This window comes from Fusarium oxysporum, chromosome 4, assembly GCF_000149955.1.
Source record: "Fusarium oxysporum f. sp. lycopersici 4287 chromosome 4, whole genome shotgun sequence".
NCBI lineage: Eukaryota > Fungi > Ascomycota > Sordariomycetes > Hypocreales > Nectriaceae > Fusarium > Fusarium oxysporum.
In genome coordinates this window covers 2905707-2930650 of record NC_030989.1, presented here as the reverse complement: position 1 = coordinate 2930650, position 24944 = coordinate 2905707, and the positions used below count along the sequence as shown (strand labels likewise).

Genomic DNA, 24944 nt, shown 5'->3' with positions numbered 1-24944 from the left:
AAAAAGCTCGTGTCATCACCCACATTGCATGGTAGGCCCATTCAGCTTTGATTGGTCGTGGGACCAACTACATTTCCATGTATTTATCACAGCGCGTAGTTAACTTGTAACCCAGTTGGTAAATGGGGGTGTATTCTCAACGAGGCGAGTAGTGATAGGCAAATCATTCCAGAATTCCGGCTTCGGCAGTTATTCAAAGGATCAAGGTATGGGCCTTTAATTTTATCCAATTTCGTAGTGCTACGATCATCGTGTCTGCCTTCCGACTTACCCGTGGGCCGAAAGGCGCAAACCTGGCGGTCTTCTGTTACCCAGATCCTTAGAAGTGGCCCGAATTTGACCATTATGCTGTTACTCCGCGGTCTTCTGACTGTCATGTATTTATTTATGCTAGAATCCCTTGAATCTTAATGCTTTGGAGGAGAAGATACTTCTGTCCAGCAATCCGGCAATATGTCGCCTCTCTCCAGTACTTTTTGTAACTCAGCATTCTTTATCTTATTCTTGTTTGTTCATTTTACCGAAACAGCCAACTTAGATACTAAGCATCCCGCGAAAGGATTGCTCAAGGTCCGTCTTGACTATGGACTTGCAACACAGCCAGTACATGGAGAAGATGAGGGAGAGGGCTCCCATCGATGGGTTTTCTCGTCATATCTTGAGTTCAAAGATCCAGTGTCATCAATCACCGACTCTCAGCTACGAATGATGGCTCAGAATGCACACAAGGAGATGGAGATTGACATGATGCAATATGACCCTGAAGATAAAGATGGTCAGTTCGCGATCCTTCCTACGGTCATGACCATTCTTGCCTTTGATAACAAAATTATCTTGGCATCTTCTCAGAGAGGAAGATCGGGATTCATCAACGAGTGGCCCCAAAGCCCAGTGAAGCTCTCACTGGACCGCTGCAGTGTCTTCTGAAGGGAGCGTGCCCTTGCCAATCCCACTACTTACTCAAACCCCTACTCGTGGCACAGAAATAAGGCGAAGTGCGGGGAAGTCAATTCATTTCACCTATACTATATGACAAATGACCGGCCCATACCTGATCTCAGCCCCAAGATGCGAGTCACCTCAGTAAGAAAACAGGGCAGGGACTATAAAATAGTACCACCATGTGGTCAAAACAAGAATGGCGTCGACAGCAAGGTGAGTCCAGCGTGATGTCATGTGTCATCAAATCCAATGCCATCAGTTTGTTCATTGCTAGCATAATACCAGGACGAATGGGGTTGTAATCTCTTGGTCCCTGATCAAAAGGTCAAATACATCAGCGACGACGTCGCAGCCAAAGGGTATGGGCTGAACAAGATTGCCGGAGGCGTACAAAGGAAAGGCCAGATTCAGATGTGCACAAGGAATCACATAATTTGGGATGGGGAGTAAAGCGTGGTCGGTTTTCGGTCTCTCTTGTAACCTAGCCCATATGACCTACCAAGCTGGCTGTATTTGTCTTCTTTAACCTCGATGGTCTCACGGTATATTATTTTGTTCGATTATTAGGTTTTTCATAGTTAATCACCTGTGCTCGCTCTTCATGATCTGGAAAAGACTCTTTGTTCGAGAAAGCAGAATACAGATGATCTATATAATCCTACTCAAGTCCCTCTTCTGGCTTTCCAGCTTCAAGTCAAACTTCTTCCCAAGTGCTGCAATCCTTTCCTCGCATGCCTCTGACATCCCACGACTGACGAAAGACGGCGGTAGCTTGACGCTCTTCAATTGAGTCAGATGCGATAAACTACCAGTTTCCAGTTCCCTCTCGAAAGCGGAAATCATGACTCCATCTCGATCATTATATGGTGTAGGTCGTAGACGAAAGCGGCTTAGTATGAGGTACTCCAGATTTTGGGGCAGCGCATTTCCAAGACGTCCAGTGGCAGAAAAATCAGTCATGCCGGTCAGAAATGACCAAGGAACATTTAAAGTCTTAAGCCTGCGCATGCTTCTCATCTCTGCCAACGACTCGTGAAATGTAAAATCAGGTGGATCATAATCTCCCATTGTATACGCGGGACATGTCTCGGCAATGATTTCTAGATCCTCTAGCGAATCTTTGACCTCGAGGAGCGCCATTGCCAATTCATCCAGCATTAGCGTAGAAGTGCTAACCTCCTCATCAAGGTCGGGTCGGTAGAACCAATTGTACTTCAGCTTCCTGAGGTTTTTTGTTGCAGATAAAACTGGAGCGAGGCGTGTTTCTCGGAGTCTGAAAATGTCTAATGAGGTCAAGGACACTGGGTTCGGGGCTGAAGCGCAGGGCCACGAGAATGGCGTGGGATTCTGGATTGAGGTGGAGAGATGCTGGATACAAGGCAAGTAGAACAAGCAAATATCTTGGTCGACCTTGTCGGGTTCCGTATTTGTGTCCTCGTGTAGCATTGGGTCGAGTGAGACATAATTCAGAAAACTAAAGGTGGGCTGGGAGCTTTGAGTAGAGTGTTGGTTTGTCCTGCAGAGTGCCAGCTGAAACATGAGACCCAAGAGTCGCGCCTCATTGTACCAATTCTCGGAGACAGCAAGTCTCTCCAATTTCTTTAGCAGAGAAACGATGACAGCTGCAGCGGCATCGGAAGTTGCGGATTGAGTTTTCTGGATAATACCCAGCTGGAGCTCTTCTCCAAAGTGTAAGTACCTGTGGCGATCGGAGTATAGTACTTTAGACGTCCATTCATTTACGCTGGACTCAGACACTCCAGTCCTTCTGATCGCTGCATTGAGCTCATCGAGGGGAAGATTCGGCACCTCAGGCGGTTCTGGCGTTTCACCAGGCCATGGAGGATCATCATAGTCAATGAATCCATTACCACCGAACTCGATAGAACGAACATGGTTCCGTAGATCTGGTCTTTCCAGCAAAGTTCGGAGTAACAGCAGCGCTTTTGGGATGGGTGGATAATACTGCCTCGTCCATATGATCTGGATGGTGGAGTAAACGAGCGGCTCGGTAAGGCTGTGCAAGCCTCGACACGACAAGGAGAGATTGGCCACATCGGCTTGAAGAAGAAGTTCAGCAATGCTGAGTTGAACCTCTTTGGGACAGTCCAGAAGCGAAAGAGGCGTCATTACGAAGTGTCACTGACCTTCCAGTAGTATTCAGCGAAAATGGATGTAAGAGAGGGATTTAGGATTTAGCAGGCGCATGAAGTGATTGATCCTTTATGTTGTTGGTTCGACAAGTAACAAGCTTAGTCCATTTTGCTGTGATCAGCACTGCCATATTAGCGGGGGGCTTCCAGCGCACCCTGGTCCCTGAAGATCCTACCCTGAAACGATTTACGCGACGAGAAAAAGTTTGTTCACGCAACAACCCAGTAACTAGACTCGTGTCAATTTAGGTGGAATTAACGTGTCTAGCACTATGCCCATAGAATAGGGACCATCAATCTCACTTGCTAAGACCCTCTTTTAGACAAGCTTTCAGATCCCCGTCAACGCGCCCGAAATACTCTGAGACGAAGTTAGCGTAATTACAATCTTAACACGGTCGCAATGGCTCAGCACTCACCAACAACCTGATCTTTCATCTTATCAGGGATATCGCTCAGCGTTGGAAGAATATTATGCAAGAACTGCTCTTTGCCCTTTGGCTCTTTGCAGATGATCTTCCACAGCGCTCTGGGCTGTTCAAAGTCCTTATCGGTGATGGAAGTTGCGAAAGCGGTGACATGGCCAGACCAATCCTCGTGGGTAGGCACTTGAACACGTTTGCTCGTACTGACGGGACGAAGCTCCGAGCCGACATAGTCTGGGTCGCCTCCGTAGTTACCATTAATCGTGCCTGGGCCGTCGCGGACGTATGGGGCGTAGACTTGGTTGATGGGTTTGTTACAGGGGAGTTGGAAGTAATTGGGCCCGACTCTGGGAATTGTTAGATGCGGTGAGTGAATTAGTGAGTAGAATTACCGGTAGCGATGAGCATCTGGGTAGCTAAACATTCTTGCTTGTAGTACTTTTCTCGAGTTAGTCTCTGGATGTAAACGTGGAGGGGTCTACATACCAGGATCCGCTGATGGTCCAATGCCAGGAACCATGTTCGAAGGTGAGAAGCACGCCTGCTCTAAGTCTTGGAAGTAATTGTTGAGCTGCGTCAGATTGTCAGCATCCGGGAACTTCAAGCATCACGAGAACTCACATTCTTAGTAAGAGTCATTCTACCAACAAGCCTGAGAGGATACTTCTCAAAAGGCCAAGTATATGTGTCGTCAAAAACATCAATCGGCGCATCCTTAACCTCGTCAGGTTGCATAACCTGGATGTAAACACCCCAAGATGGGAAATCTCCTTTCTCGATAGCTTTGAAGAGGTCTTTGACGTGGTAGTCTGGCTCTGAGCCTGCTAGTCGCTGAGCAGTGTCTGCATCCATTGTCTTGATTCCATCATCAGGGCGGAAGTGCCATTTGACATAGACATAGCTACCATCCTAGGCGGTGTCAGCTTGATTTGACTAACTTGGCGATGGGCTTACGGCCTTGTTGAGGGTATATGTGTGAACACTGAAGCCATTGATGTTCCTCAACGACGCAGGAATACCACGCTGTCCAAAGAGGTGCATCAAAGCATGGATACCCTCAGGGTTGTTCAGATGAAAGTCCCAAAACATGGTGTTATCAGGAACATTAGTCTGGGGATGTCTTTTATGACTGCGATTCATGGACGGAAACTTGATCGGATCTCGGATGAAGAACACGGGCAGATCGTTGAAGACAAAGTCCTGGATACCCTCTTCGGTGTAGAATTTGGTAGCCCAGCCGCGAACATCACGGACGGTATCGCTTGAACCTTTCTCTCCGCCGACGGTTGACATTCGTGTGAGTAGTTTGGTCTTTTTGCCGATGCCCGTGAGGAAGTCTGCGTCGGTGAGATGGGAGATATCTTCGAGGACTTCGAATTCGCCAAAGGCTCCGGCTGCCTTTGCATGTACGCTTCTATACCCACTGTTAGCCAATGACCCAGGATTTGTCAGATTAACCAGTACCTCTCTGGAATACGTTCACGAGCAAAGTGGGCGAGTACTTCAATGGTTTGAGTGTCGCTCAAGACGATGAGCCCTCCGTTGCTTTTCCCATAGCGAACTTGTTGGACTGATCCTGAATTTTCGCTCGGTTGCCCTAGATAACAATGTCAGGCAAATAACCAACCCGGATCGGATTTCGTACCATTGGCAAGAGTCGACATGGGATTGTTCTGAGACTGATGTTGTAAGCCTTCGAATACAGTGTCACCCATCCGACTAGTACTCACCATGGCTAATTTGATGATATCTTGTCACTCCAATTGATCGTACCACGAAGTAAATATCGTCCTCACAGACGCAGCACAGCTCATCTTATCCTCCCCGTCCTCCATCACTCCCATCCCCAATCTTGCACGGAAAGCTCGGAAGCCATTGAATTGAGTTGACCCCGCACTCGTACAGCAGCCACTTTGTCATGGTGAAATCTGATGCATCCCAACTCTGTCAGCTCTTGATAACAACCCCACTTTCACAGCGTAATCACCAACCATTCACCACAACACCGTTAGAAAGCAGTGTCACCGCTCAGGGCATCGACGGTAAATCGGTCCTATGGCTTAAACTCAATGCCTGACCTGCAGGGTGCAGCTTATCGAGCCAATGATCTGAAGTCGTGGCTGCTTTTAGGTATACTACTGTCTGCTTCGTCATTGGTCTGGTAGTCTTACTCGATCTAGATCGTTTTGAGCAGATCGTAGGGTTAGAACCTTATGCGACGCCCGCATGTTGAACTCTCTGCCCTCGCATAACGTAGGTTAACTTAAACCCATAGCCCGCCGTCTTCCCCCTCTTTTGCTCAATCACACCAAAAAACTAATTTCACTATTACTTTTCAATCATGAAGACTTCCAATCGTCCTGATGAATGGAAGATCGAGCAAGGTCTCTCCGGCGCGGTCCTCCCTATACTGGACCAAACCGGACCAAAGACCAAGGTTCTTGATCCTCAGGTCTTTGGGGATCTTACTATAGATGAAGAAGCTATCAAGTCGGTCGGTGATCGTGAGAAGCTCTTCACTCGTGAACGCAAGGGTTGGGTTGGGTAAGACTCTTCTCAAGTGTATCATACCAAGCTGACCCGCGAAGCTTCGTTGAGTGGGAGAATTACCCTGACAAAAAGGCTGCTGCGCACAAGATCTTGACGTCACAGACATTCCCTCCTAACCCTGAGTTCCAATTTGGTCCTATTCCGGGAACCAACCCTGTTCTCCCAGGCACGCACTGGAAGATGTGGCATCATGCCATTGGAGGTGAACTCACCAGCGTTCCTGATGATTCATGGGCTACTGTTCTCAAAGAGAAGCACCCTGATATGCTGCACCTTTTGCAATTCCCTTACAACGGCGAGCCGCCCAAGCGCTTAGTCACTGACAAGGAATTCACTCCCAACTCCCTTCACTTTGTGCGAAACCACGGCGGAATTCCTATCATCAACAAAGAAGACTTCAGCTTCCTCATGGATGGTCTCGTTGCAAACCCCAAGTCCTTCACCCTAGATGACCTCATGGACGAGTCAAAGTTCCCTCGTATGACCAAGAACGTTACAATCCAGTGCTCTGGAACTCGTCGTATTGAGCAAATTCTCAAATACCCGGGCCAGGGTGACGAAGTTCCCCAGGCACCTTGGGCCGAAGGAGCAATCGGTACTGCAAACTACGTTGGTATCAGTCTCAAGAAGGTTATCAAGGCTTGTGGTGGCTTGATCGATGGCGCTAAGCACTTGGAGTTCTACGGTGCTGATACCTACTTCAAGGATGATAAGACGATGAATTATCTCGTCAGTGTTCCTTGGTCCAAGGTCAAGGCAAATGAAGTCATGTTAGCCTGGGAGATGAACGGTGAAGAACTTCCTAAGATCCACGGATATCCTCTTCGAATCGTGGTGTTTGGTTACATCGGCGCTCGAAGCGTCAAGTGGCTATACCGCATCAAGGCTATCAAAGAGCCTTCAAGAGCTCCTGTTCAAAGCCAAGAATATCTCTACTTCCCCCAGCAAGTCGGCAAGCACAATTTCAGAATGACAGATGGTATTCAGATCCAGGAGATGCCTGTCAGCTCTGCCATCATGTCACCCTGGACAAAGCAAGCTGTCATCCATAACGGCAAAATTCGTTGCAAGGGCTGGGCTTACTCTGGTGGCGGACGTTGGCCCGAGCGAGTTGAACTCTCCAACGATGGTGGCTTCAACTGGTATACCGTCCCATTCGACAAACTCTCCAAGAAGCGTAAATGGACTTGGCGTACCTGGGAGTTTGAGCTGCCATGTGATGTCGAAGGCTGGGTTGAGATTGTTTGTCGCTGCTGGGATAACTCTCTCAACACTCAGCCGCCTGATGTTCGAACAGCTTGGAACTGGGGTCTTCACGTTACTAGCTCATGCCATAGGATCTCTATTTATAGCGTCAACAAGACGAAGGAGAGGACTAAGGCCCGCTTGGATGAGTTTGAGAAGAAGGGTATTCCATTTGGTCCGATCACTGTTCCATTGGCATTCCCTTCTCAGAGTTGGGATGATTACGATCGGTTCTGGAAGGAGCATGATCCCCGTGATGCGTACGATGAGTAACAGGGCGGAGGATATAATAAGTCACGAAAATTCCGCGAACAAGAATGTCAGCTCGAGAACTAAGACAACTGGTTGTAATTTCTATCAAAGCAGCTCTTTCAATAGTCAGTCCTTGTCTTGTAAGACACCTAGTCGCTCCTCTTCCTAACAAGCAGCAAGACACCAGTCATGTCACCCGTAAGCATCTCCTTGCCTTTCTCCACGCCTGCGTCTCCGAGGATCTTCTCAATCCTTCTTCTGATCTGACGAACAACGTCATTCTCCGTTCCGACAGCTTCGGGATGAGCCTCCCTCCATCTGGTAACAGGACTAGCGGTTCCAAGAACCATCTCCACCATATCCAAATTAACTGGCGGCGAATGCTCAAAGAACATTGTCTCAGAATCTGGTCCGGTACACCATTCTTTGCGCACGAATGAGTTTTGATCAAACGTCGAAATAGGTGGATCAATAGTCCAAGGCAACGGTAGGCCACAGTATAGATCACGGACCATAAGGTTACCGGGCAGCATATAGTCCTGAACCAAGTTATCAAGATCGTCGATAACTTCCTGTACGGCTTCATGAGCGGGCATCGACGGATCGACTCGGACACTAGCAGCTGTCCACAGAGCCACTGTGCCTCCAGGTCTGAGTGTCTTGGCAGCTTGCTCCCAAAATCGCGGCATGTCAAACCAATGGGCACAAGTGGCTCCAGTGATCACGTCGACGCTGCCATCAGGAATGGGGTTGGCAAGTTCAGATCCCAGAGACTCAGCTGAGGAGATCTCGAACTTAACATTTTCGAGCGTGGTGATAGATCGCGCAGTGCTAATCATTCCCTCCGAGGGGTCAAGTCCATAGGCAGTCTTGAAGTGAGGGGCAAGGCTGCGAGTTGCTGTTCCTGGTCCGCAGCCAACATCGATGAGGGCATCAAACTGGCCAGACCCCTCTTTATGAAAGCTAATTATTGCATCGTATAGCTTGGGATTATAGTTCCGACGATGTTCAGCATATGTTTCGCCTTGCTGGGCGCTGTACGCTCGGAAAGTCGGGTCTGACGGCTGTTGAGCCTGGCTCATGGTGAAGAATGAAATGGGCTTAAGGATTGTTATAAAGATTGATGTCGGAGTTAGTTATTTTATTGCAAAGGTCTTTATTAAGGATGGTTTATATTACCACGAGGTGAATCACCTAGTCCTAGTCCGTACGGTCAATTATATAGATGCCGTATCCGAAGAGTCGGTGGCTCAAATGCCCCGTGCTTACGCGTGCTGTAATCTCAACATCCAATAACGTATCAGAAAATGCAAAGTCAGCAAGACCAGCCTTTCAACAAATGTGACGAGTGGTTGGCTTATACTAAAAATGGAGTCATTGAAGAGGTAGTCGTCGAAATGCATACCTAATTAGGCAAAGCGACCTTGGGCTCTTTATTTTCAGACTCTGTAATTCATTTAAAGCCCATTTTACCTGAAAGCATACACCCGGACTCCTACCAATCTCCAATCAGATTGATCCTTCTTGGCGCAATATGCTTCCTGAAGTTCTCTATCGCCGAGTGACTCATCTTCAGTTCGCCGGACTTTCGCAGTCTGTTCTCAGTCCAGGGGAGTGGGAGAATTATCTAAGAGGAAAGGCATCAGCCCTAAGAACATACAAGCTAATAACACGCTTTGAGATAAAGTTACTACGACTTATTAGCTCACGCAAGTATATTGAACTAGCTAGGCCTTCTGTAGTGTATAGAACACGTAAAGGTGAGTAATGTACATTCTAAAAGCCCAACTTATTTACCCCCAAGAGGGTTCAGAAGAATTAATTTTCTATAAAAAGCGGGAAATCTTACCATTCTACCAAAGGACCACGGGCCTCAAAGACAAGAGTCTCGCGGATGAATTGGCGTGCCAAAGTCAACGTTTCATGGCTGGGGCAACAATACTAACTTTCTCAGGCTTATGCTCTACATATGTTATATTACTAGTAATGGCTCCTGACTGGCAAGCCATCTGCGAATAACACTTGAGCCATGTAACGCGCGGGCTGCATGTTTTTTCCTGTAGCAATTGGTCAGGCATTGTGGTGTAATGTCGAAGTTGTGAGCTAGATGTGTTATATGCAGTTCAGACTTGTGACTGAGAGCTTATATCACCACGCAGAGCTTAGTCTTTTTAGGTTAAAATATTCCCATCACTCTAGACATGCAATGTCCTTGCATGTGATTCGGCATCTTTGTAATGACCCATGATCAGTCAGGGTAAGATAGCCAGGACATTTGAACGGAATGGAAGAATCTTCCCCGATCCCTATTTGCCATAAGTAGCCTAATACGAGAAGGTCGTCTGTAAAATGGATGATACTTAATTTATATCGATGCTGATGAGATATTAGGAGTAGTACTCGATGAGTGACTCTTTTAAGGGCTGCTATAAAGTAGCCGACTATGAAGACAGTATTCTGCTCCGTTCATCTTTTGCTTTGGATGTGATTCGGAGATCTACTTGTTACATGCTACGAGAAACTGCATGATTCTGGTTGCTTTTGAATTTCCAAACCATGACGAATGGGACATGAGCAACTGGGGTGTGACAACGCCATCTTCTAGTTCTATGAGACAGCTACTATAACTGGAATTGTAAAACGTAAAGCCCCGGGCTTCATTTTGTTATTCCCTGCCCACCGATGGCTAAATCGCGTGCTTAGATACCTGTTCATCATGCGATTACTTATCGACCGAACGAGTCAGCTTCTGTATTGAGTCACTCCCTAAGCCGTTGATGCGATATCGCTGATATCCGTTAGCAGGCCGGAAGAAGCCCTGTGCTTAGCTAACTTAGTCGACGAAGAAGAAGAAAGAGATTTGACTGTCATCGCGAACCGGTGCTGATGTATAGAAATCGCCTGAGTTGCTGGGTATGTATCTATAAAGTTAATGATATTCGACATCGATCAATCGAACCTAGGTTGCTATTGACAGCATCGAAGGAATATCGGCGAAAATGACACTTTTGCCGAAGCGAGTCTCGCCGAGAATCGGATCGACGCATTTAGAAAAAACGGGAGCTCATCGGCCCTGTTTCACAGAAGCGTAAGACCGTGCAAATCCCTGCGATTACGATCCAAGGATCGTGAAAATCTCGTCCGATAAAGGAAAATTCCTTGCTTGCCCAATCCTTGTTCCCTGCTGTCGATGTACGATTTTGACATCGAACCTTCTAGCCCGGTGGGAACCGAATTGTTCACACCAAGTTGAATGACATGTTAAGAATGATAATTGACGATGATTATTCTAATTCCGGTGGGATCCTATCTACGAGCGCTGTTACTCTGGATCCCTTTTGTGTCCTTTTGTCTAAGCCTGTATCCCGTGGTATCTCTAATAGTACAAAGCAAACCAAACCATTACTCCCAGCTCTAGATAATGTCTAGTGATCATCTGCATCCTCGTCCTTTCCGGGATACATGATATCGCGTACAAAAACAGCTCTCACGTTAAATGAGAAGACAATTAGAAATGTGATGACAAGGATAATAGTCATGCCGCTCGCAGCCCAGAGAATGCCTTCGCACTTGAACTCGTTGCCAATGGAGACAGTAGCAAGCGTGAAGCCGGTGTTGGGGAAGACCATTGGCCACCAGCCAAGATGGAAGAATTTTGGTGGGGATGAGACGACTGCGACGACAGCGATAAGGAACCACCACATGCTCAGCGCCCAGAGAAATACTGCACAGAGGAGAGCTACTGTGCGGACGGTGTCGACGTTGAGAGCAAGGTTGTCAGCTCCAGAGATGGTCTTGGGGAGTGCATTGGCCATTCCGATAAGGGCCAAGGCTGTAAAGGCTGGCGGGCCGACATTCATGAAGAGTCCAGTTCGGTGTTCTCGATTGGGAAGACCGGATTGCATGAGTCGACCGATCATGTGAGCGTACATCATCATGGAGACACAGAAGCCCAGGCCTTGACATGTCAGGCCAGCGAAGATGATCGGAAGAGGGTTAATATGGCTCTGTGTGTCCAAGATGACAGTTGCGACAGTGCCAGCCAACATGACTGGGAAGATAGGCAGCAGCCAACCTGGCATCATTGTTTGCAAGTTGAAGCTATGTCCTGCAAAGAGGTACGAGTACTGCCAGACAGCTAGGATGAATGTGACAACGACGTAGATCCAAAAGATGGTCTCAGTTGCCCAAACATATGAGGGGTCGTCTTTGGGAATGACATATCGCTGGGTGCTGGTGATGAGCGAAGCAATAGCCAGGAAGAAAGTTGGGAAGAGGAACGCCTCTCGATGATGCGTGACAGATTTTGTCAAGTCGCCGGGGTTGAACAAGAAGCGACATATCATACCAACACAGCACAGCGTAAAGATGAGAAGATTGATGCTGTACAGCACAGTACCGATGATTCTCAAACCGGGGAATTGATGAGGCTGTACGTGAATGAGCAATGCCAAACCGCCTGCACTCATGGGTAGTGTAAACCATGCCCACGTAAAATGATGCAAGCGTTGTCTGAGGGACAATTGTTGTTGTGAAGGCTCTTCGTCGATACTGTCATCTTGACTGCCCTTCTCAAGTTGTGAGGGATCAGTTTTCGCTGCCGACTTCGCTGTATGATGATTCAGAAATGCCTTGGGGTCGTGTTCAGCCGGTGGCGAAGGAATAGATAAATCGACCGAATTTCGGCGCGTGGGGGTATTTGAGTCCGTCCAAGGGACTTCAAGATCTCGAAGGCGATCCATTTTGCGTTGATGTTGTAAACGATAGTGCAATGCTTTAATTAAGCCGTAGCGAATGCTGATGGTGAATCATTGAAGAAATATCTGATGAAGCAATTCAGAAATGAAAGTAGCGCGGTGCAGTATTTATAGAGCCTAAGAAAAGATAAAGTCCATGGAGATGCATTTTTACAAAGCGCGACTAGTCGGCTCATTGTGGTCCTCGCCTAAAGGGGCCATTACGAAGATTGCGAATCATGACACTGACCAGAATCTCGTGATGAGACCGTGATGGAAGATTCTAAACCCTGTATAACAGTGGGCCATGGCGCTGGAACTGCCGTGGCATTGAGGCTCATTCCAGGGGGTTACCCACTATAACTTCTAGCGGCCGGGTTTTTAATGGCATGGGTGTCAATACAAATGGGCTGCACATTAACGTGACGCTGAGGCTACGCGGATTCTGGCCCGGTGCGCCGGCGCCGGTTCCAAATGGTCGGTGTCATGCTTTTAGTTTGGGACTAGGGGGAAGATAAGGCCGAGCCTCAAAGTGTTGGTTGTCAAACAGGTTTTGTTCGCCACTGGGGTCTGGACTGTACTGATAAGAATGCTGGTGAGGCCTCTTATGAGTCCATAATCATGAATAAGGGTCAATACTGCCTGATATACAATACGAGGCATGGCATACTTGTCTGACCATACAAAATGTTATTCAGATAACATATTACTACGTTGCGAGGACGCTGTCAGTCTCACCACGGTCAACGTCCAAAGTGGAGTGCTTCTGACCGAAGCTCGGCGGGAACTCCGTTTCGCCGCCCAACAGCCAAGGATTAAATAAACCCAACCCAAGGGTTAAAATTAGCTGCCGGGCACCATCGGGACCGTTTTGAGCCTCAAACACCCAATTACACCATTGTTCTTCCCTTTAATGTATAGAGATAAAGGTTTTCTGACGATATCAGCCCAATGCCAAGGATGCAGTGGAGTTCCATTAAGCATTTTGTCGATCTAATCAGTGATGGAGCCCAGGGTGATCATTCAGCTGCGTTTCTTCTATCATTCAGGAGGTTTCATCTGCGTTGCTTTGACGTGAAAATTCTTCTCACCCCTTAAAATGCACAAGGGTCCTTGTTGGCAGACGTTGGATATCTTGCTAATCGTCATTCCACGTGCGAAAATTACACGCGTCTGCGGACGTTATCTTTACGTGCACTGATCAATGCAATCAATTAACGAGTCAAGTTCCCCTTGCACAGCGGATAAAAACGGAGAGGACCTTGATCCTTATCTTCATCCCACTTATACGCGAGCTTCTTGACGTTTAAAGGTTATCCACAGAGCAATGACGAGGATATATTGATCGCTAGGATAGTTATCGGCAATATTCGGAAGCTTGTGAGAACTATCTATCTCGGAATAGAGGTATCTGAAGCCTTACAGAGTAAAACACGAATTCTTGAGATCATAGTCAACATTTGTGAAGCCTTGAGAGAAATGGAGGCCGGGGTTATTGGACCATGTAGATTGAAATCCGAGCTTCGAGCATATCACGAACCACGATGCAACAAGATGCTCGCTCGTTCAAAACATACTTGCTCTATATTCTAGGTACTGTTAATTCATAATCAGACTAGAGCTAACAAAGCTTCTCTCTCAGATGATGGCAAGATTTCGAGTCTTCGAATTTCACTAGGTTCAGTATGGACGACGTATTGAGACAAGAGAGATCATATGTGGCGATACTTTCTCAGAATTGAAATATAATGTAAACAAAAATATGCCCATGACTGATTTACCTCCAACGCTGCTCCAGCAAATGTTTCTCACGTGATGATCCTACCAACAACGCCAAGATAATTTCGAAACCAACAACGCAAGTAAGCTGTATCCCGCCATCTTATTACTTGGATAATACCAAGATGGCTCATCTATCAACTCCACGTCTGCCCAATGAAATACTGGCCCTCATATTCAGCCATTTTTGTCTTCACTGTCAAGATGCCTACAATGAATCTTGGGACGAGAGACCACTTCGCCCCATCGCATCTCGGCGAAAGGAACAACAGGCTGAAGCAAAGCCGTGGTACTCAATCGATAGACAGACTCTCTGCTCGCTGTCTTTGACCTGCAGACAGTTCAGAGACATTGCGCAGCCTGTACTGTATCATGAATTTGTCTTGGGCTATGGTGATTCATGGATCTCAGAGGTATATCAGTGGGACGATCGCCTTGCGCCATTTATTCGCACTTTGGCTCGTCGACCTGATCTTGCCCGCCTTGTCAAGGTTATTTATATCAGCCACCGCATCTTCAGTACCTCGGAAGACAAAGAGGAGCCTCGGCGAAATATTCTTTTAGAGGCAGCCAACGCTCTCGGTGTAGATCTCCCAGCGGCTTGGAAGGAACGTGTGGAGATTTGGGACTATATATGTCTGTGGGAAAAATTTGACTGGCCAGATGTCTATCCCGTATTTAGCGAGTTTTATCTCGACGATCATCGCAGACTAACAGAGAAGCAAGAATGGCAACTCCGAAGGGCAATGAGTGAGAAGTCGATGCCCGGCCGTCGCTGGATGAATGCCGAACTGATAGCAATGCTTCTAGCTCATACGCCAAATATTGAGATTATCAGTATCCAAAGCAGCCGCGGCTGGCCAACGTGCGGTATTGCAGAGTCTTCAATGCCTGCGCTTGGCGTCACTCATTTGCCAGTCAAGAGGCTAGACCTAGGCATGCCGGCTCACCCAATAGTCAAGATCTCTGACAATCTTGAGACTCTGAATTTCCATGGATATATAGGGAACTTGGGATATATAAAGATGGAAATGCCTTCTTTGAAGAGTTTGAGGATCACGGAGGGCTTTCTATCAGCTGTGCGACTATCAAAGGTTTTGGAAGGCTGTACCGGGGGTCTAGTTGCTTTTGAATATCAAGCCGCACAGGGATGGCGTCAGAATAATGATGTGAGTCCCTCGTCTGTTATCACCATATCCATCATGGTATTAACTCACAATCGCAGCAGACTCCAGCTGTGAACTTTCAATTGTCTGATGCGATTGAGTCGCTCCGGCTCCATAAGAGTACTCTTCAAATACTCCACCTGGACCTCACCGCTCGACGTGTTGATATCAGAAGGATCGAGCCAGGAGTGAATATGAGGGACTTCACAGCACTTCAACATCTCTGGATCAACACTCTTCTGATATTCCCCATAGTTCTGCCGCCGACGCTGGGAACACCGGCTGATGCAGAGATACTCGTGCAATTCCTTCCTCGTTCCATCGTTTCACTCGAAATCTATCGCGATGGTAGATGTTTCGCGAGTGACGCGTTACATGGGCTCGTGGCTGTGAAGAGTGAAAAGTTCCCGTTTCTGAAGTGGGTTATCCTCGGACCAAGAGGCGGAGGAGACCTCGGTCGGATATCTGAAGCGGCAGGTGTCAGTTTCAGTACCAAGGTATATCGTTTGTGTCAGGCGAAAACCTATCTTCAAGGGCCAAATACAGATAGTCGCCTTGAATTTCCGGATTGGGACAGCGACGATGAGTTCTGGGATGAGGAAGAATAAAGGGACCGGTACTGGGTTCAAGCGTTGCTACGTTCATTTTTGGTAAATATCGCCATCACAGTACAGCCTTTTATAGTCGTATCTCAAAAACTGTGATAGCAGTAAGGTTTGTTCGCCGAACGATATATGCGTTTGACGTTGGGATATGCACGTGTTGAGCATGGGTAATAAGGTACAACTTAATGGTCGATCACAATCCACGGAATTATCGGGCGTTGAGCAACAGTCATGAGTTTAACTTCATATCATTAATATGCATTCCCTTTCTCTTACAGGTTGTCTTTCTGCTTGCGAATAATCAACGAATGGCATTGTGGCTTCAATAGTAGATCGCCACTATCCGGCGCCAGGCTCCATGCTTCAAAAGGTCAACGCCATTGTATGCAAGGGCGAAGCATGGAGGCAGCCGGCTTGACCTCAAGACATCACTCAAGGTGGGTGGCAAAAAGTGATGGGCATCTTGTATCATTCAACAAAACAGTCATTGAATTTAAGCAAATATTATTCGAGGTAACATTCTAATTACATGACATTGAGAAGTTTGACCCATGCATTACTTAAAGCCAGCACAGGCTACCAATCCTCTAGTCAATCATGATGGGGTATCGATGGTGCGATGAAGAACGCGAAAAGATTTTGTGTTTTCCAGGGCGGCATATGGCGCGAAGGTTTGACATCCCTTAGGCGGGGACAGTCATACCCTCGTTGGCCTTGTAGCCCTCGGCGGGAGCAGATGTGTGAGCCTCACGATACTCGGCCTCCTTGTCCTGCTGGATGAGATCGCAGCAACCACAGCAGCATGCAGTGGCGAGGTCGACGAGACAGCTGCCCTGGAGGTTATACTTCTCACGGAGGTTGGCGCGCTGGAGAGCGAGAGGGATCCAGTGAAGACCGAAGCAGGTAGAACCCCAGAAGAGCAGGCACTGTTGACGGAATATGTTAGTAACAGTTAGATAGAGTGTATAAAGAACATACAGAGGTGTTGATGGGCTCGTATCCTTGAAGGTTGCCGTTCTTTCGGAGACGGTGATGTGTCTTGCCAAAGGTCACGCAAGGAACGCAGCAGGTGATGGCGCAAAGGCTGATGGGGCTAAAGCAACCGAAGAAGCTGTTCTGCCAAGGCTGAGAAGACTCGGGCGACTTGGAGTTGACATGCTCGCTGGGACGGGCGAGGACATCGTTGAAGCGGTCCTTCCACTCGTTCAGGTCGTTATGGTCAATAGGACCGTTGTTATGAGCGTTTGTCTGAGCTGGGGTAGACATCTTGATGTTAAGAAAGTAGAGATGAAAGAGTGACAAGAACGGCTTTAGTATGTAGAAGATGGGAAACGGTGAAGGAGAGTGATGAACAAGACCATGTGAAACAGAACGCGGATCCCTCCCATACTTATTACTTCCATTCCATACCCCAGCTCCCCACCATCACCTTTTTCACGACGACCTAAAAGTGGCTACAATCCTGAAAATGCCTGATAATGTTAGCGTGCACCAAGGCGTTCTGATCACCATTCTAGCAGATTACAGCTTTGACACGGGGCGTGTGACAGCCAATCAGAAGCAGCGGCCAGAGCAATCATGCGGAGAGGTTGTTCAGCCCTGTGGTAGGCTGGAAACATTTGATTCGGCAGTTGGGCTAGTTGAGGCGCCACCAATTTGGGTCTGAAATTGAGCATTGGGAGCTAATGCATGGTGCTGCAAGCCTTCCAGCTCAGGGCGCTGGTTGTTTTGTTTTGAAGATAAGAAGCTCCTTTTCTTTACGGAGATGTAACACATTCAATCACTTCTCTACATGACGGTGTTGTCGTCAGAGTGATAGTCCTTCCGGATGCCTGTAGGTAAATGCCCCCCAGGCTCTGGGCGCAAAACGAATGCCAGTTCATTCCAGACATCGGATCATGTTTCCTCGGCACTTAACCTTAACCCAAAGCCGATCGTAAAACGAAGAATTAAATGAAATTTGGCCCACTCACCTGATACGCACTACAGAGCGAGCGCTCTTATTCCGCTGCGGCTGAGAGTCGGCAATTGCCTAATGCGGTCTGAGCACTGTAGCTCAACTACTGCGTATGGCTTGGACTGAAAGGTAAGGCCAAGTGACTCATCGCTGTCAAGTTCTTGGCCAGAAAAGCTTTTCTTTTTTGTGCCTGGTTCGCTTATTGATTCTGTTAATGGATAAGTCGGAGGCCGTTGATAATTTCGAGGTCTGGTTTGAGGTTTCATGCGGACGGGATGCCTGACGAGGCGGAATCTCCACTGTGGGGATCTCTATCATTCTGGAAGCCGATAAGATTTGAAAGATAACGGGTTTGGCTTCTTATCATAACCGGTTCTATTTATATCGCCTCATTTCTGGAACACTGCAGATAATTGGAGGATTTCCAACAAAGTTACGCGAACAAAGAAACATCCAGACTGGTAATCAACTGCTCACTGGCCGGGAGAGCTCACGATCACAAACATCTGATCAGCCTACAACAGAAATGTCCGCGTCGAAGAAGGAGTAGAAGGTTGAAGGCCGATTTTCCAAAGTCTATTCTCAAAGCAAATATCTATGCAGTAATATCTACATGAAAGCCCATCTGATCACTTAAGGCATGTTGATACCTCCATCAACGGGAATAACCTGTCCGGTAATAAAGCTTGAGGCAGGGCTAGCGATAAAAGAGATAACATCAGCAATCTCCTTCGGCTCACCCTCCCTAGCAATAGATTGGCGAGATCTCAGTATATCACCAATGGGGTTACCCTCCATACTCATATCGGTGGCAACAGGTCCGGGAGAAATGACATTGATAGTGATTCCCTTGCTAGCAAGCTCACCCGCCATCGCAGTAGACATGAAATGCAAAGCAGCTTTGGACGAGCCATACACCGTCAGGGGGGTAATACCCAGCTTTCCCGCGATGCTACCGATGTTGACAATACGTCCTCCGCTGGGCATGTGAGGAAGTGCTGCCTGGATGAGAAGGAAAGGTCCCCGAACGTTGGCGTGAAACATTTTATCCCAAGACTCAGTCTCGATGGCTGCAATTTCAGGGTGTCCGAATGCGATGCCTGCGTTGTTGATGACGATATCGATGGTCTTGGTCTTAAGACCGTCTAGAGCTGCGCCAACGAGATCGGTGCCGAAGGATTCGGATGATGCATCTGCTTTGGCGGCGATGGCTTGGGCGCCGAGTTCTTTGATCTGAGCAACGACTTTCTCAGCGGGTTCGGCACTGGTTGCATAGTGAACAACGATCTAGGAACAGCCAGTAAGTCGAGTTCAGAGTGAAGATAGAGTAGGTACTCACGTTGGCTCCATGCTTGGCGAGGGCTAAAGCAGTGGCGGCACCGATGCCGTTGAGCTTAGAGGAACCAGTGACGATGGCAGTCTTGCCGGCGAGGTACTTTTCAGAGCTCATTTTTAATGATTTGGATTTTTGCTGAAGTGCTTGAGATAGTAGAAGGTTGCAGAGGTGATGAAGTTGTTGGGTTGAATTGTGATGATGAGATAGTCTCTTGTCCTGGCAATCGACCGCTTCTTATAATCGTGGACAAACTCCTATTCCGTCCAGCACTGCAACTATATAATACTTCCGTCAACTATCAAGCATCCGAATCCAATTCTACAACAGAAGTACACTAATTGGTTCATTCTACGTCATATCCAGCAGAATACAACACAAATTCACGATCTCAAAATCCTCCCGCACTAAAATCCGTAATCTATCCGACCACCTGCAGCACCTCAAACTCCATACCATTCCCAAAAGGGAGTTTGCTCAGCCTGCTAGGGCTGAAGACATTGGTCGACGGAGGAATTGAATAACGCGACCGAGTTGCCCGTCCACTCACAGTCTGAAGACCCCTGCGCGCAAGGGGATCCATCAGCTATTACTAACGCACTTTCTACAATGCCGAGAGCCGAGCTACAAAGCGACTTGCGCTAGTGGCTTAGAAATGTTACGAGCTGTGATGAGGGATTGGTGAAATGGTATCTGTGGGGCTTTGGATGACTGAGCTTTTTTACCTTTAAGAGATTGTTTTATTGGTATGATGTTTATTGCGTCAGTGGTGATATGGTGCTTGGAATGTGTTCTGGTCATCTGGTGCATTTGTAAATGCGGTGCGGGTGGATTGGCTGAACAATGTTAACGTTACTGGTATCAACGTGAGAGACACATTGGATTATGATTCGAGGAAGCAACACTCTGCTTACATGCGTCCATGTATATAACATCAGTAAACTGCTACTTCCAGTATATCAACCATTTCAGATACAACTTGAACAACTTGTGTTGTCAAACAATCATCCTTTCATACCAATGCTATCATCAACCACTCAATCAACAACTTCCTCTACTTCAACGTCATCACAATGCCTTCAGTAATTGTCTTCGGTGCCTCTGGCTTCGTGGGTGGTATGTCAACAATTCTCAAGCTTCTTTACCATCTTCACTGACTTCCTGTGCCCAGCTCCTTACACAAAAGCCCTCAAGCAAGCCCATCCAGACTGGTCTATCACAGCCTATGTTCGCAGTCCCCAATCCGAGTCTCAACTCAACGCAAACCGTGTCATGGTCGGCGACTTCTCCGACTTTGAAAAAGTCAAGGCCGCCAGCGCAGAACACGACATCGCCATCAACGCCGGAAACTCCTTCACTGCTGATCCGGTCGCTGCGATAATCGCCGGTCAAGAGTCTCGCGGTACCAAGGGTAAAGTGATTCACATCAGCGGTGGAGGAAACTTTATCGACTTTGGAACTTCAGGAAACTTTAACCCTGATAGTAAGGTTTGGAATGATGCAAATGAGGATGATATCAAGGCTATCCATAAGGAGATGTTTAATGGGCAGTCTGATACACTTGTTCTTGAGGCTGGGAAGGGTGATGATGGTATTGATACTTATATCGTTTGTCCATCTGTTGTTTACGGCGGTGCGAGTATTTCTTCGCCTATTTTGGGCATTGGATATAAGCTTCTCACTGGAAATGCCAAGCCTCTGGGTTGCGTCCCCTACGTCGGCGAGGGAACAGCCGTCATAAGCACAGTACGTACTTCTCTTCTATCTCTCTAACGCATACTGACTTCTGCAGTGTCACATTCTAGACCTAGTCGACTTCCTCGTCAAGATCTCCGAAGTTGCAGCCCAAGGCCCCGCCAAGGGTTCTCCATACAGTCGTTTCTATATGCTAGAAACTAGTCACGTCGCATGGAAGGATCTGGCTACTGAGCTTGCGAAGATGATGCATGCCCGAGGTGTCTTCTCGAGCCCTGAGCCCAAGAGTGTTGAGTTTGAACAGGCTGGTGAGGGAGAAGTCAAGTATCTTGTTGGTTCGAACATGCTCATGAAGGGCGATCGCGCTACTGCGATGGGATTCAAGGCGAAGCATCCTAGCATTCTGACAGAGATTCATAAGGATTTGAAGGAATTGCCTATCTAAGCCGCTCGCTCCAGATCGGCGACTCGCCGCTACGGCTGTCGCGTCGCGATAGTTTTCCTTGTCTTGAATAGATCGTTTTGCATCACTGGACTGACATTTGGTGCAAAGATGGTGTGTAATTCTTCATGATATTGTCATTATGTCGTGATATATAAACCTAAACCAGAACGCCATTCTAGCTTGTATTCCGATGTCTATACCGTGCCCGCAGTATTCTAATCGCAATTTTAAGATTCCAAGTCTAAGCCTCTAACCAAAGTTCGTGAATAACAGTTTTCATAGTCTGTCAAGTATGTTAGATGATCTGACTCATGAACTGGGCGGAAAAGGTGACTCATACCTGTTCACTTTGTGCCGTATTGTATTGGCTGAATTTTCTGTCGAATGTCCGTGATTGTGTCTTCAATTGTGTGCGCACGCATCCACCTACTACAGTGGCGCTGCCGACTGTCAAGAGAAGAGGGACGATCCTAACGCTGTTAGCTTAGAAAGACTTGGCGGGTTTTGTTGGGGCTTACTTTTGACCGGTGGGCATGACTCTGAGAACTGGTTGCATTTTGGTATTGCGAAGAGATAATTATCGTGGTAGAGATGGTCGAAATTACAGGCGAATTTTAGTGCAATGCAGTTCAATCAGCAGTAATTAATGAGCTTGAGAGTGATGATACCAAAATCTAGAATGATGTCTTGTTCATTATATACCATATCTTCTCACCAAGAATGCCCCCGTATCTTGCATTATCGATAACCGTCAATCGCGTGGTGAGAGCGGCGTTTCGAGGCCGTCTGGTGGTCCGATGATTCCTCGTCTGGAACCCCTGGTCGGGTGCTTCCGGGGAGTCAATCAAGCGGTGCAATCGGGCCATGAGGAGATCTGAGTTGGAATACAGTGGGCGAACATGAGATGCGCATGTAATAATGAAACAAGGGCTATTATTAAATATATGCAATTAAGTTTCTGCGTATCATATTCTACGATATCATACGCGTTTTTACATGTTTCTTCAGTATCGGGAATTGTCGGTCAGGCCATTATTATGTGTCGAGAGCCTCAAAGGTGAAACAGATTGCCTGTACCGCACACATTGTTACTGGTATGTAGATGATCACCTTTTCTAATCTTGTTTATCTACGGTGAGGCTCAAACAATGGCATGTAGGTCATCTATTCCAGCGGAGTTCGCCATGGATTAAATTTTCAGGTACCACAAACCATCTGATGCTTGGCCTCGGCGGATCCCGATTCCGCCCTTTCCATCGCCAGGGGATGATAAACTGAACCGCGGTATCCGATCCCAGATCGCTCATCAGGCAATCGCTAAAAGATTCACCGGCTTTTCTCTGTGCTCACCTTGTTAAGGCCCGATTGTATCTTGAAACTTCAATTGCTGAAATTTTTTGAATCGCTGAGGAATGTGTCAATTCCTTGATTCTCGGTTCAGCGTGTTTCTGGTTACGGGAAATGGTCTGTGTATCTGACCATTTTGCTCGGTGTTCTCGGGTTAAAAATTGAAGGTTGTAACCACGAAATATTCCACTCTTTTAGGAAATTCCATGATTTCTAGATAGCTTCATTTTTCCGACTCAAGCATAGAATAGAGAATTGCTGTTGGGCTTGGCTGCTTGCTCCAGCCACCCTACCACGCAAGCTCGTGACGTCATGCCAAGTTCTCAACTTGACGATATCAACCCTTGACTAAACCCCTCTCTATCATGAAGAATCCTCAATACCATTCCCATTCCTTGTATACCCTCACATCAATCCATTGAAGAATCATCATGCCGTGGAAAGACCATCTAAAGCGTCTCAAGAATGAGTTCGAAAATCTAGTCGGTGAACCGCAAGCTCAGAATCAACAACATCCCCCACCGCCTGGACCTCCTCCACCTCAGCAACCCATCGGCGGCCAGCAGCCAGGCCACGTCTACTGGCAACCTCAATTCCGGCCTGATGTCCCCGTCACCCAAGAGTGGGATGCAAAGATCGGAAACGGCCCGGATGGCTGGGGTAATCAGGAATTACAGTACTACACCGCCGATCAACAAAATGCCTTCCAGTATGTCCAAGTCTAACTATATTAAGAAGCTACTTTTATCTAACTAAACAGCACTCCTGATGGGAAATTGGTACTGAGAGCTGTTGCGAATAATTCTTCTGAGGACCATGAGAAGCGGTATACTTCTGCTCGCTTGGTGAGTCAGCAGACCCTCTCTAGGGATCAGGGCGTCCTCACCGCCTGGATTACTTCACCCTGTGCGACGGGTATCTGGCCTGCGTTCTGGCTTCTTCCCCAGGAGCCTTTTTCGTGGCCTACAGATGGTGAGGTGGACATTGCGGAGACGTGGAATGGAGATCTTGAGAATCATTCTTGTCTGCACTGGGGTCACCACCATGAACCTCACAAACATCGTGTTCTCGGCACTAAAATCCCCGACATGCAGTATCGCCCGGTCAGGTATGACTTTGCATGGCTCCAGTCAGGTGGACAGCCTGGTCAGGGTAGAATGATCTGGTATATTGATGGTAGACCTGTTATGAAGGGAGATATCCCCGAAGGCACAAGGCCAATGAGGGAGATGACTATTCTTCTCAACGTTGCTATGGGAGGTAATGTTTGCGGCGGTAAGACCCCTGCAGATGGATACTACGATATGGTCGTGCATAGTCTGTATATGGGAAGCGAGCCGGAATATGGTGGCTGGCATCGATTCGAGAATGATTGGGCTGCGTCGCCGATGGGAAATACCTACTGAGCGCTGAAAATGAGATGAAAGATTACAACATTCGATCTAGCCTGAGCTTTTTTGGAAAGCTAGCCTCCTTTAGATGTACCTGAGGTCAGTCAGCAGATATCAGATGTTGATGTACTCAGATTATGCCAGATTCGATCAGAACATAACTCAGATGGATATGTCGGATGATCTTGGTCATAGAGATCGTCGGGATTCAAGAAGTTCTAAAAATACTTGCCGATAGACGATAAGCATGATAAGTTTTCGATAAGCTGATAAACTTTGATAACACTCTGATAAGATAACACGGCTCACCGCTCAACCTACCAAAGGAGCGACAGATTCCGGCAGGACAGTATTGCAATAGAACTGTCCGAAGTTTTGTGATTCAAACTGTGCCTTGAATTGGAGTGTCAGGTAAATTGACTTTGGTGTTCTAGGCTGGAAGATAATATGATCGTCAAATAACGGCCTACGTTTATACGTTTACACCTGCGCAGTAGTTGAGCTCAGAGATTCGAAATTGTACGATAACAATAGCTTTACAACGGACGCCACGAACGACAACGAAGTGGCGTCATGAATATGTTCACGAATACAGTCATGAACAGGGTTTTCCAGACCTTCCTCGGGTTCTGTGACGCGTTTATGTTGCTATTTTGTTAACGATGAATTTACTGCTTTAGACTACCCTACACTCTGAAGCTACTGGAGTCGATGAGTAATAGAAATTACCCCGCACGATAGGTCGTATCAGCACCCCAGACTGGTTTGGGGTCAACCCGGACTCCGAGGAGAACTTGATCCACTTGACGATATTTGGAGCTCAAGAGCTCAAGAACAAGATTGACGATGATGAATATCTAGTAGAAGAGAAATATCCGTGTCGTCTTAACTCGAATTGGTATAATTCAACCGTAGTGAAACAA

General features: G+C 47.3%; 13 protein-coding genes across 17 annotated transcripts; 6 read left to right on the top strand and 7 right to left on the bottom strand.

The window, feature by feature from the left end:
* Window positions 1–453: 453 nt before the first annotated feature.
* On the top strand, window positions 454–927 carry FOXG_18685 (uncharacterized protein; the record flags this gene model as incomplete). Its single annotated transcript, XM_018398824.1, has 1 exon — window positions 454–927. One exon carries the CDS (start codon window positions 454–456, stop codon window positions 925–927), a length of 474 nt encoding a protein of 157 aa, XP_018238363.1.
* A 102-nt stretch (window positions 928–1029) lies between these two features.
* FOXG_03917 (uncharacterized protein) lies at window positions 1030–1392 on the top strand (the record flags this gene model as incomplete). Its single annotated transcript, XM_018381789.1, has 2 exons — window positions 1030–1155; window positions 1228–1392. The coding sequence occupies 2 exons, from the start codon at window positions 1030–1032 to the stop codon at window positions 1390–1392; spliced, it is 291 nt and encodes a 96-aa protein (XP_018238362.1).
* Window positions 1393–1496: 104 nt separating this feature from the next.
* Window positions 1497–3114, bottom strand: FOXG_03916 (uncharacterized protein). The gene has a single exon (XM_018381788.1). The coding sequence runs from the start codon at window positions 3070–3072 to the stop codon at window positions 1591–1593; it is 1482 nt and encodes a 493-aa protein (XP_018238361.1). The 5' UTR covers window positions 3073–3114; the 3' UTR covers window positions 1497–1590.
* Window positions 3115–3257: 143 nt separating this feature from the next.
* On the bottom strand, window positions 3258–5383 carry FOXG_03915 (catalase). The gene is made up of 9 exons (XM_018381787.1): window positions 5251–5383; window positions 5166–5199; window positions 4985–5117; window positions 4475–4934; window positions 4142–4429; window positions 4007–4091; window positions 3913–3958; window positions 3515–3867; window positions 3258–3456 (listed from the first exon to the last, which is right to left on the bottom strand). The coding sequence occupies exons 1-9, from the start codon at window positions 5251–5253 to the stop codon at window positions 3395–3397; spliced, it is 1464 nt and encodes a 487-aa protein (XP_018238360.1). The 5' UTR covers window positions 5254–5383; the 3' UTR covers window positions 3258–3394.
* Window positions 5384–5773: 390 nt separating this feature from the next.
* FOXG_03913 (sulfite oxidase) lies at window positions 5774–8772 on the top strand. The gene is made up of 2 exons (XM_018381785.1): window positions 5774–6064; window positions 6109–8772. The coding sequence occupies exons 1-2, from the start codon at window positions 5862–5864 to the stop codon at window positions 7586–7588; spliced, it is 1683 nt and encodes a 560-aa protein (XP_018238359.1). The 5' UTR covers window positions 5774–5861; the 3' UTR covers window positions 7589–8772.
* On the bottom strand, window positions 7563–8822 carry FOXG_03914 (uncharacterized protein). The gene has a single exon (XM_018381786.1). It carries the CDS (start codon window positions 8647–8649, stop codon window positions 7717–7719), a length of 933 nt encoding a protein of 310 aa, XP_018238358.1. The 5' UTR covers window positions 8650–8822; the 3' UTR covers window positions 7563–7716.
* A 579-nt stretch (window positions 8823–9401) lies between these two features.
* Window positions 9402–12514, bottom strand: FOXG_03912 (uncharacterized protein). The gene has a single exon (XM_018381784.1). It carries the CDS (start codon window positions 12307–12309, stop codon window positions 10993–10995), a length of 1317 nt encoding a protein of 438 aa, XP_018238357.1. The 5' UTR covers window positions 12310–12514; the 3' UTR covers window positions 9402–10992.
* A 226-nt stretch (window positions 12515–12740) lies between these two features.
* On the top strand, window positions 12741–16130 carry FOXG_03911 (uncharacterized protein). Of its 4 annotated transcripts, none has more exons than XM_018381783.1 (3): window positions 12741–14832; window positions 14893–15251; window positions 15311–16130. In XM_018381783.1, exons 1-3 carry the CDS (start codon window positions 14208–14210, stop codon window positions 15854–15856), a joined length of 1530 nt encoding a protein of 509 aa, XP_018238356.1. In that variant the 5' UTR covers window positions 12741–14207; the 3' UTR covers window positions 15857–16130. The 4 variants fall into 4 exon arrangements, with proteins under 4 accessions (XP_018238356.1, XP_018238354.1, XP_018238353.1 ...); XM_018381782.1 differs by having other exon boundaries at window positions 14095–14832; window positions 15308–16130; XM_018381781.1 differs by having other exon boundaries at window positions 12741–15251.
* FOXG_03910 (uncharacterized protein) lies at window positions 16047–17340 on the bottom strand. The gene is made up of 2 exons (XM_018381779.1): window positions 16832–17340; window positions 16047–16779 (listed from the first exon to the last, which is right to left on the bottom strand). Exons 1-2 carry the CDS (start codon window positions 17117–17119, stop codon window positions 16537–16539), a joined length of 531 nt encoding a protein of 176 aa, XP_018238352.1. The 5' UTR covers window positions 17120–17340; the 3' UTR covers window positions 16047–16536.
* Window positions 17341–18364: 1024 nt separating this feature from the next.
* FOXG_03909 (uncharacterized protein) lies at window positions 18365–19410 on the bottom strand. Its single transcript, XM_018381778.1, has 2 exons — window positions 19150–19410; window positions 18365–19097 (listed from the first exon to the last, which is right to left on the bottom strand). The coding sequence occupies exons 1-2, from the start codon at window positions 19258–19260 to the stop codon at window positions 18444–18446; spliced, it is 765 nt and encodes a 254-aa protein (XP_018238351.1). The 5' UTR covers window positions 19261–19410; the 3' UTR covers window positions 18365–18443.
* Window positions 19411–20141: 731 nt separating this feature from the next.
* Window positions 20142–22212, top strand: FOXG_03908 (uncharacterized protein). Its single transcript, XM_018381777.1, has 3 exons — window positions 20142–20259; window positions 20315–20889; window positions 20936–22212. Exons 1-3 carry the CDS (start codon window positions 20217–20219, stop codon window positions 21281–21283), a joined length of 966 nt encoding a protein of 321 aa, XP_018238350.1. The 5' UTR covers window positions 20142–20216; the 3' UTR covers window positions 21284–22212.
* On the bottom strand, window positions 21165–22218 carry FOXG_18684 (uncharacterized protein). Its single transcript, XM_018398823.1, has 3 exons — window positions 21802–22218; window positions 21624–21753; window positions 21165–21566 (listed from the first exon to the last, which is right to left on the bottom strand). Exons 1-3 carry the CDS (start codon window positions 21837–21839, stop codon window positions 21525–21527), a joined length of 210 nt encoding a protein of 69 aa, XP_018238349.1. The 5' UTR covers window positions 21840–22218; the 3' UTR covers window positions 21165–21524.
* Window positions 22219–22268: 50 nt separating this feature from the next.
* FOXG_03907 (uncharacterized protein) lies at window positions 22269–24568 on the top strand. Of its 2 annotated transcripts, XM_018381776.1 has the most exons (3): window positions 22269–22377; window positions 22443–23339; window positions 23391–24568. In XM_018381776.1, exons 2-3 carry the CDS (start codon window positions 23062–23064, stop codon window positions 24034–24036), a joined length of 924 nt encoding a protein of 307 aa, XP_018238348.1. In that variant the 5' UTR covers window positions 22269–22377; window positions 22443–23061; the 3' UTR covers window positions 24037–24568. The 2 variants fall into 2 exon arrangements, with proteins under 2 accessions (XP_018238348.1, XP_018238347.1); XM_018381775.1 differs by having other exon boundaries at window positions 22269–23339.
* Window positions 24569–24944: the final 376 nt, after the last annotated feature.